The sequence below is a fragment of the Symphalangus syndactylus genome, chromosome 9, assembly GCF_028878055.3.
Source record: "Symphalangus syndactylus isolate Jambi chromosome 9, NHGRI_mSymSyn1-v2.1_pri, whole genome shotgun sequence".
NCBI lineage: Eukaryota > Metazoa > Chordata > Mammalia > Primates > Hylobatidae > Symphalangus > Symphalangus syndactylus.
The window spans coordinates 58954923-58964869 of NC_072431.2; the positions used below are offsets into that span (position 1 = coordinate 58954923).

Genomic DNA, 9947 nt, shown 5'->3' on the forward strand with positions numbered 1-9947 from the left:
CTCACTGCAACCTTCGCCTCCCAGATTCAAGCGATTCTCCTGCCTCAGCCTCCTGAGTAGCTGGGACTACAGGCACGTGCCACCACGCCTGGCTAATTTTGTATTTTTAGTAGAGACGGGGTTTCACTATGTTGGTCAGGCTGGTCTCGAATTCCTGACCTTGTGATCCGCCCGCCTTGGCCTCCCAAAGTGCTGGAATTACAGGGTGAGCCACTGCACCCGGCCTTGTTGCCCATTTCTAGTACACTTCTGTTTTCGGCCTTTGCTGTTTCCTCTATCCAGAATTCTCTCCCATAGACATATCTCATGGTTCACTTCCTAAATCCAGTCAGATCTCTGCTCAAAGTTCATCCTAGTCACTCATTCATTTGTTCATTCCAAATGGCAGGCACTGTCATAAGTCCTAAAGATACAAACTAAACAAAGTCCGTGCTCTTGTGAAAAGGAAAAAACATTCTACTGGAAGAGAGAGAAACAATAAAATAGGAGGTCATGTATCACTATAAGTGCTATTAAAAAAACAAATACAGGGCCGGGTGCGGTGGCTCACGCCTATAATCCCAGCACTTTGGGAGGCCAAGGCGGGCGGATCACGAGGTCAGGAAATCGAGACCATCTTGGCTAACACGGTGAAACCCCGTCTCTACTAAAAATACAAAAAATTAGGCCGGGCGCGGTGGCTCACGCTTGTAATCCCAGCACTTTGGGAGGCCGAGGCGGGTGGATCACGAGGTCAGGAGATCGAGACCACAGTGAAACCCCGTCTCTACTAAAAATACAAAAAAAATTAGCCGGGCGTGGTGGCGGGCGCCTGTAGTCCCAGCTACTCGGAGAGGCTGAGGCAGGAGAATGGCGTGAACCCGGGAGGCGGAGCTTGCAGTGAGCCGAGATCGGGCCACTGCACTCCAGCCTGGGTGATAGAGCAAGACTCCGTCTCAAAAAAAAAAAAAAAAAAAAAAAAAAAAAAATTAGCCGGGCGCAGTGGTGGGCGCCTGTAGTCCCAGCTACTCGGGAGGCTGAGGCAGGAGAATGGCGTGAACCCGGGAGGTGGAGCTTGCAGTGAGCCGAGATTGCGAGACTGCGCTACTGCAGTCTGGCCTGGGCGACGGAGCGAGACTCCGTCTCAAAAAAAAAAAAAAAAATACAATTAGCCAGGTGTGAAGTCACGCGCCTGTAGTCCCAGCTACTCAGAAGGCTGAGGCGGGAGGATTGGTTGAGTCCAACCAAGCAGGTGGAGACTGCAGTGAGCTATGATTGTACCACTGCCCTCCAGCCTGGGTGACAGACCAAGACTGTCTCAAAAAAAAAAAAAAAAAAAAAAAAGAAAATGTAAAAGAGAACACGGGGATTCTACATAAGATGTTCAGAGGAGACTTTCAGATAAGATAAATTTTGTCTTTGCTCCATTGCTAACTGGGTGCCCTGAGAGACCCAGATTCTTCACCTTATCCAGGCTGTAAAAGGAGTTGAAGATTCGATGCAATTAAAGTGGCAGGGTTTAGCAAATCCTTTTTTAAAATATATAATTACTCGAACAACATGGGTTTGAAATCAGCAAATCTTAATTCCCTGTGCAAATGTGAGTGATTTCCCACGTCCCTTACAGGAAGATGAGAAACAGGAGGCGAGACTTAGGCTGGAGTCCCAGATGGGAGGAACCTCCAACCCATAGAAAACAGACTTTGAGCCTGGGGAAGGGACAGTGGCTCTCATGCCTTTTGGGAGGCTTAAGTGGGAGGATCGCTTGGGCCCAGGAGTTCCAGACCAGCCTGCACAACATAGCGAGATCGTCTCTACAAAAAATTACAAAAAGCCAGGCGTGGTGGTGTGCGCCTGTAATCCCAGCTACTCGGGAGGCTGAGGCAGGAGAATCGCTTGAAGCCAGGAGTTGGAGGCGGCAGTGAGCAATGATAGCACCACTGCACTCCAGCCTGGGCGACAGAGTGAGGCTCTGTCTCTAAAGAAGCAAAAAAGAGGCCGGGCACGGTGGCTCACGCCTGTAATCACAGCACTCTGGGAGGCTGAGGCGAGTGGATCGTCTGAGGTCAGGAGTGCGAGACCGGCCTGACCAACATGGTGAAACCCCGTCTCTACTAAAAATACAAAGAATTACCCGGACGTGGTGGCGCACGCCTATAATCCCAGCTACTCGGGAGGCTGAGACAGGAGAATCGCTTCAACCCTGGAGGCGGTGGTTGCAGTGAGCCGAGATCGTGCCATTGCACTCCAGCCTGGGTGACAGAGCGAGACTTCGTCTCAAAAAAAAAAAAAAAAAAGCAAAAAAGAAAACAGCCTTGGTTCCTGCAGAGGCTTCTAGAGCCTGGAATTGAAGAGGAGGAAAAGGGATTCCTTTCCGGTGGGAGATTGGTTTGGACCGTCTCAAGAATAGGGAGGAAAGAACAAAGCCCAGTTCGAAATCCCGCCCCCGGTTCTCTGAGTTACTTCAGGGCTCGAGTTCGAACCAATACAACTGTTACGTCATCGGAATCCAGCCAATCGCAGACGACAGAAGGAGGGCGTTCTGGTTGGTCTTTCAGCACACCAATCGGCGTATAGTTACGGCAGAAACAAAGACGCCCTAGCCAATGACAGAGGCCGCACGGCGGAAGTGTAGAAATGGACTCTCGGGAACATGGCACCATTAATCTGACCACAAGCTGACTGGCAGGTTCTTTGACCACAAGGCAAGCATCCTAGCGCAAGCGACCGTTTCGAGGCAGAAGCCCGACGGGGCCCGTGTCCGAGCTTAATGGGGGGCCGGAGACGCAAACACAGGTCTCCCAGGAAGCAGAAGGCGTCACAGGTCGCTCCGCAGGCGGCCGCTGCAGCTGGCGGCGTCTGGCGGGAGACAGGAGGCGGGCGTCTGGGAACGCCCGGAAGGGGCGAGGCCAGCGGCGGGGCGGGGCTTATGGAGATCGCGAGCTGGGCCTGAGGAGAAGGCCGGGTTGGGAGCTGCAAGGGGCCGGGTTTAGCGGGGTGGGCGTGACCGTCGAGGTGGGGCTTGGCGGGTCCGAAGGAACCTGGGGCAGAGCTGGAAGAGGGAAGGTCTTGGGGGCCCTGGGCCTGGGTCTGCGGGAACCCCATCTAGCGGGGTTCCAAGGCGGCGGCGGCGTCAGTCCAGGCCCTGCCCCGGGAGCTCATCTTGTCCCCTTTCGCCCCTCACGCCCCCCAGCTCTGACTCCAGGCCCTGTCCCCTGAGCTCTGCCCTCGGATGTCCGACCGCCCAGAGCCTGCATGCGCCGTGGGGCGCCCCAGGACCAGGAGCTGGTGGGTCCGGGGCCCCCTGGGCGGGGGTCCCGGGGCGCCCCTCCTCCCTTGGGACCCGTTGTCCCGGTCCTGGTCTTTCCCCCGGATCTAGTATTCAGGGCGGACCAGCGGAGCGGACCCCGACAGCTGTTGACCCTCTATAACCCCACAGGAACTGCGCTTCGCTTCCGAGGTAAAAGGATCGGCGCCTCGGGGGGCTGGTGGCCGGACACTGGGGGCCTGTGTTGGCTGGAGGAGTCAGATGGGTAGGGTTGGATGTCCAGCTTTGGTGGACTGGGAAAGTCATGTCCAGCCTCCGGGGCAGAAGGCAGAGGGGACTCAAAGACCCACATGGCAGGGCTTGTCTGTGTGTGTCTCTATCCCCCAGTCCTGTGCACAGCACCTGCCAAATACACGGTGTTTGACGCGGAGGGATATGTGAAGCCCCAGTCTTGCATTGACATGTGAGTGAGCTGGGAGGGTGGGAAGGCTTGTGGAAGCCAGGGGTCGCTGCCACCTGTTGTCTGAGCTCTGAGACCTTCCCCTCTTTAACCTGTTTGCCCTACCCTCTCTGCCTGTGCCCCTAAGGGAGAGACTTCTGGGCGGAGGCCCAGATTTCCTTGGAACACTGCCTCATTCACTCCAATGGGCTTCTCTCCTACCTTGGGACCAGTGTGATTCGCCATGTGGCACCCATTCCCAGCCACTATGATGTCCAGGACCGCTTCCGCATTGAGCTGTCTGAGGAAGGAGCTGAGGGCCGAGTGGTGGGACGCAAGGACATTACCTCCGTTCTGAGAGCCCCAGCGTACCCCCTTGAGCTTCAGGGACAGCCAGATCCAGCGCCTCACCCAGGGCCTCCTGCTGGAACACCACCACCCACGGCCAGACACTTCCAGGAGCGTGAGTTGGGAGACTGGGATCTTGAGTTCTGTAGGGAGGGAGGAACTAGCATTTCCCTAGAGATGAGATAAATTGGATTTGAAGAAGTCTCCTGGTTCAGTCTTTTGTCTTTTGGTGAAAACATTTCTCCGAGTTGAGATTTTATATCAGGTGAGGGGGAAAAAGACTTACAGCTTCCCTGGTTTCTGACTTCTACTTAGAGGAAAAGCTTCTTCCTTGACTGTAACCACAGTACTTCCTATCATGTGGTAGCTCAGTTCAGTTCAATAAGAAACCTGTATTGAGCAATTAACCCTGTACCAAGTTGTGTGCTGGGTACGAGATCAACAGAGGTCCCTGCTTGTCGGATAGGTCCACAGAAGAGAGAAAATGAATGCTGAGGGACTGGAGGAGAGAGTTCTTGTGATGGTGGGGACAGAGGCTGTAGGAACGAGAGGACACTTGCAGTGTACCCCTGGAGGGCAGTAAAAAGTAGATACAGGGTGCGGTGGCTCACGCCTATAATCCCAGTGCTTTGGGAGGCTGAGGTGGGCTGATAACCTGAGACCAGGAGTTTAAGACCAGCCTGACCAACATGATGGAACCCTGTCTCTACTAAAAACACACAAAAATTAGCTGGGAGTGGTGGCTCGCACCTGTAATCCCAGCTAGTCAAGAGGCTAAGGCAGGAGTATCACTTGAACCTAGGAGGCAGAGGCTGCAGTGAGTCAGGACTGTGTGGCTGCACTCCAGCCTGGGTGCAACAGAGCGAGACTGCGTCTCAAAAAAAAAAAAAAGTAGATACAGGGTGTGGTGGCTCACACCTATAATCCCAGTGCTTTGGGAGGCTGAAGTGGTGGGAGGATTGCTTGAGGCCAGGAGTTCAAGATCAGCTTGGACAACATAGCAAGACCCTCTACAAACAACTTAAAAATTAGCCAGGCATGGTAGCATGAACCCATAGTCCCAGCTACTTAGGAGGCTAAGGCAGGAGGATCACCTGAGGCCAAGAGTTCCAGACCAGCCTGGGCAATGTAGTGAGACTCCATCTCTACAAAAAATAAAAATAATTAAAAAAAAAAAAGTAGATACATCTTCCTTGTTCAGGCTTCTCCCTGGAGGACCTGGGCTGGGCAGGATGAGGGCTGCAGCATCTGATGAGTCTTGTTTCTCAGACCCCCGCCAGCAACTGGCCACCAGCTCCTTCCTCCTCTTCTTGCTGACGGGGATTGTCTCTGTGGCCTTCCTGCTGCTCCCACTCCAGGACGAACTCGGCAGCCAGCTGCCTCAAGTCCTGCACGTCTCCCTGGGACAAAAGTTGGTGGCTGCCTACGTCTTGGGTGAGGACAGTAGTGGCCAGGGACCCAGGCCCCAGGAAAAAGGAAGAAGGGACGGGAGGAGAGCTAACAGAGCCCCAGGGCTGCCCATGCGACCCTGTTCTTTCTTTGTCCCCTCTCCAGGCCTCCTCACCATGGTGTTCCTCCGGACCTGAGCTCCCTCCTCAACTGCCAGCCCACCCCACCCTCCCTGGGCAGGGTCTTGAGGCAGCCACTGTGATGCTCATACCTTACCTTGCCTCCTACCCTCTTCTCTTTCCTGCCTACTCCTCACTCCTCCCTGACAAAAAACACCCAGGGATTTGTACTCGTTTTCCAAGTCGAATAAAATACATTTTTAAAATGAAAATCAGAAATGTAGGGTACTTGCCCCGGTCTTCCCACTTCTTTTTTCTTTTTTTTTTTTTTTTTGAGACGGAGTCTCGCTCTGTCGCCCAGGCTGGAGTGCAGTGGTGCAATCTCGGCTCACTGCAAGCTCCGCCTCCCGGGTTCATGCCATTCTCCTGCCTCAGCCTCTCCGAGTAGCTAGGACTACAGGCACCCGCCACCACGCCCGGCTAATTTTTTTGTATTTTTAGTAGAGACGGGGTTTCACCGTGGTCTCGATCTCCTGACCTCGTGATCCGCCCACCTCAGCCTCCCAAAGTGCTGGGATTACAAGCGTGAGCCATCACGCCCGGCCCCCACTTCTTTTTTGGTACTCAGACATCCTCTAGTTCTCCCACCCCTGTTCCCAGGGGGCCCAGGCACTTGGGGCAATGATGAGGCCCAGCGAGGATTTAGAAGAGTTGGATCACTTCTGGTGCTTGCATTGAAAAACTATGTGACCATGAGCAAATCATTTAATTTATCTGAGCTGTAGATTCTACCTACAAAATGAGAGCATTGGGCAAGTTGATTCTCAAGATCCCCTTCAGCCCTGGAATAGGGTCCTGTCCCTAAGCCAATGTATTTAACCTAAAAAGAAATGAATGAAAACACCACCTAATCCTGCCTGCGGTGGAACTCCTGTCCCACCATCTGGAGGCAACAAAGCCTTTTGCCAGGGTTACCTGGGTGTTTACAAACCCTAGAATCCTTTTCTGCCTTTTGGACCCTATATCTGTTTTCCTGGGTCTTTCCTTTAAGACTTCAACTCCCTTGGCCGGGCGCAGTGGCTCACACCTGTAATTCAGCACTCTGCAGGGCCAAGGCGGGTGGATCACTTGAGGCCAGGAGTTCAAGACCAGCCTGGCCAACATGGTGAAATCTTGTCTCTAAAAATACAAAAAATACACCCAACACGGTGAAATTTTGTCTCTAAAAATACAAAAATTAGCTGGACATGGTGGTGGGTGCCTGTAATCCCAGCTACTCAGGAGGCTGAGGTAAGAGAATCATTTGAACCTGAGAGGTGGAGGCTGCAGTGAGCTAAGATTGTGCCATTGCACTCCAGCCTGGGCAACAGAGCAAGACTCCATCTAAAAAAAAGAAACAAGACTTCAACTCCCATGGATCAGAAACACCAAAGTCCCTACCAATATGGGGGAAATAGTATTGCTTGACATAACCTCACCTTAACCAGGCAAAAAAAAAAAAAAAAAAAAAAAAAAAAAACTAGGGTACAGGAAAAGAATAAGATTTACAAAAGGCAAGCTTCCAGCTCACCTGCCCTCCTTCAGGTGCAGGGCGAGGAGGAACAGAGGAAGAGGGAGAGTGGCCAGGCTCAGTGGCTCACGTCTGTAATCCCAGTGCTTTGAGAAGCCAAGATGGGAGGATTGCCTGAGCCCAGGGGTTCAAGACCAGCCTGGACAACATAGCAAGATCTCTTTTCTACAAAAAAAATAAAAAGGAGGAGGGAGAGCCAGTGACTCTGGGCAGATGGTTGACTGGGAACAAAGATCAGCAAGATATTAAGACAGACCCAGGCTGTCACAGCACTGGAAGGTGATCAGGTGTTCCAGCTTTACTTTAGGGGCGTTGGGACCTGCTCCACTACCCTGGGAGTCTTCTCCCTCTCACACCCAGAACTGGCTCCAGTGGGGTGTGGCCCTGATACTGCATGGAGAATGGGTGTGCCGTTTGTGTCCAGGAGTCTGGGGACAGCTCTTGCCATGGCCCAGGAAACCCCTTTGCTAAATTACATGTGTATGGAAGATACCCGTTCACACCAGTCTGGATGCGCCCAGGTCCCCAAAACGCATTTGAAGTGCCACATAGGTTAATGGTCCTGTGAGTACTTGTGAAAAGACCTTGTTACTGGTGTGGTCAAGAAGGCTTTCTGAGGGGCTGGGGGCAGGGGCTCACGCCTCTAATCCCAGTGCTTTGAGAGGCCAGAGCAGGAGAAGAGCTTGAGGCCAGAAGTTCAACACTAGCCTGGACAATATAGCAAGATCCTGTCTCTAAAAAAAAATTTTGTTTTTTGAGATGTAGTCTTGCTCTGTCGCCTAGGCTGGAGTGCAGTGGTGCAACCAAAGCTCACTGGAACCTCCACCTCCTGGGTTCAAGCGATTCTCCTGCCTCAGCCTCCTTTTTAGCTAGAACTACAGATGTGCACTGCCACCCCTGACTTATTTTTGTATAATTATAGAGAGGGCTTCACCATGTTGGCCAGGCTGATCTCAAACTCCTGACCTCAGGCCCACCTCAGCCTCCCAAAGTGCTGGGATTACAGGCATGAGTCACCACACCTGGCATTTTTTTTTTTTTTTTAATTAGCCGGGCATGGTGGCTCACACTTGCAGTCCCAGCTACTCAGGAGGCTGAGGTGGGAGGATCTCTTGAACCCAAGAGTTTGAGGCTGCAATAAGCTATGATTGCAGCACCGCACTCCAGCCTGGGCCACATAGCGAGACTCTATCTCTACAAAACAAAAACTTAGCTGGGCGTGGTGGCTCATGTCTGCAGTTCCAGCTACTCTGGAGGCTGAATTAAAATTAAAAATTTCCCATAAGTAAGGAAACAAACAAACCAAAAGATCCTTAATTCACCCATCTCAAGATCACATCTGCAATGTCCGTTTTAGGGACTTCATTCACAGGTTTCAGGGATTAGGACGTGGACATTTTTGTCCAGATCATTATTCTGTCTACCACAGGGAGCAATGCACAAAGTAAAGAAGGGTTGAGAAGGTGCTTTGGGACACTTGTCTGGACTGTATGTCAGGGAAGCAAATAGCTCAGGAGGTTTCTGATCCTAATTCAGGGTTCTGAGAACCCAACAAGTCAAGCTTAGGGGGCTAAGGAGGGGACAGTTGCATCCTGAAATCCAGAGCCCTGTGGCATCTCAAGCCTTAGACCAAGAAGCTTTTACTTCCCAATGTCTTGAAGAGCTGTCAAGAACACAGCCTCCTGAAGCTGTGATTAAAGGTACACGGTGCCAGCAGCACTTAGAATTCCCTGCCTCCGGTAGCTTACGCTTCAGTGTCTCCACCCTCACTGGACAAAGACTGGTCAAAGGGGATCCTGGCCGGGCATGGTGGCTCACGCCTGTAATCCTAGCACTTTGGGAGGCCAAGGAGGGCAGATCACGAGGTCAGGAGTTCGAGGCCAGCCTGGCCAACATGGTGAAACCCTGTCTCTACTAAAAATACAATAACAAAAAAAAATTAGCTGGGCATGGTGGCAGGCACCTGTAATCCTAGCTACTAGGGAGGCTGAGGCAGGAGAATTGCTTGAACCTGGGAGGCAAAGGTTGCCATGAGCCGAGATCACGCCACTGCACTCTACCTGGGGCGACAGTACGAGACTCCGTCTAAAAAAAACGGGGGCGGGGGGATCCTGGAGGATGTTCCGGGCAGGGCCAATCATCTAATGTGTGTAACCATTGTTGGGAGTCTTACAGAGCCCCATGCTCAGAAAGGGGCTCTGTGCTTGGGGTTTAATGCTCTGAGATTGTTATGTTGAAATTCTTTTTCTGTTTCTTTTTTTTTTTTTTTTTGAGACAGGGTTCCACTCTCCCACTCTGTTGCCCGTGCTGGAGTGCAGTGGCACGATCTCAGCTCACTACAACCTCCGCCTCCCAAGCTCAAGCAATTCTCTCACCTCAGCACCCCGGATTAGCTGGAACTACAGGTGTGCACCACCACACCTGGCTAATTTTTTTTTTTGAGACAGAGTCTCGCTCTGTCACCCAGGCTGGAGTGCAGTGGCGCGATCTCAGCTCACTGCAACCTCTGCCTCCCAGGTTCAAGCATGAATTTATGTTTTGAAAGTGTGTCCCCATGCCCAAAGGAGTGCAACATTAAATATCAAATAAAAGAATACCATGACAGGTTGAGAAATTGTAGAAAACAAAAACAAAAAAAGCTTTGTTCCTTTTTTTTTTTTTTTTGAGACAAGGTCAAGGTCTCATTCTGTCGCCCATACTGGAATGCAGTGGCTCGATCATAACTCACTGCAGCCTGAAATTCCTGGGCTCAAATTATCCCTGCCTTGCCTCAGCCCCCTGAGTAGCTGGGACTACAGGTACACACCACTATGCCCAGCTAAAGTTTTTTAGTTT

The 9947-nt window shown here is 52.0% G+C and overlaps 1 protein-coding gene across 7 annotated transcripts; it reads left to right on the forward strand.

The window, feature by feature from the left end:
• The first annotated feature begins 2522 nt into the window (after positions 1-2522).
• Positions 2523-5821, forward strand: MOSPD3 (motile sperm domain containing 3). 7 transcript variants are annotated; one of them, XM_055292610.1, is made up of 7 exons: positions 2735-2775; positions 3173-3267; positions 3359-3439; positions 3635-3710; positions 3920-4149; positions 5304-5468; positions 5589-5821. In XM_055292610.1, exons 1-7 carry the CDS (start codon positions 2750-2752, stop codon positions 5618-5620), a joined length of 705 nt encoding a protein of 234 aa, XP_055148585.1. In that variant the 5' UTR covers positions 2735-2749; the 3' UTR covers positions 5621-5821. The 7 variants fall into 7 exon arrangements, with proteins under 7 accessions (XP_055148586.1, XP_055148588.1, XP_055148583.1 ...); XM_055292614.1 differs by having other exon boundaries at positions 3419-3439; XM_055292611.2 differs by lacking the exon at positions 2735-2775 and adding an exon at positions 2523-2684 and having other exon boundaries at positions 3173-3439; positions 5304-5410; positions 5681-5821.
• Positions 5822-9947: the final 4126 nt, after the last annotated feature.

What these genes read in the sequence shown, in the direction of transcription:
- MOSPD3 (XM_055292608.2), top strand. Translation starts at nt 3,235, where the DNA reads ATGCGCCGTGGGGCGCCCCAGGACCAGGAGCTGGTGGGTCCGGGGCCC. An exon ending in CCCCAGTCTTGCATTGACAT is followed by an intron (nt 3,711 to 3,919) that starts GTGAGTGAGCTG and finishes CCTTGGGACCAG; the next exon opens with TGTGATTCGCCATGTGGCAC. An exon ending in GGCCAGACACTTCCAGGAGC is followed by an intron (nt 4,150 to 5,303) that starts GTGAGTTGGGAG and finishes CTTGTTTCTCAG; the next exon opens with ACCCCCGCCAGCAACTGGCC.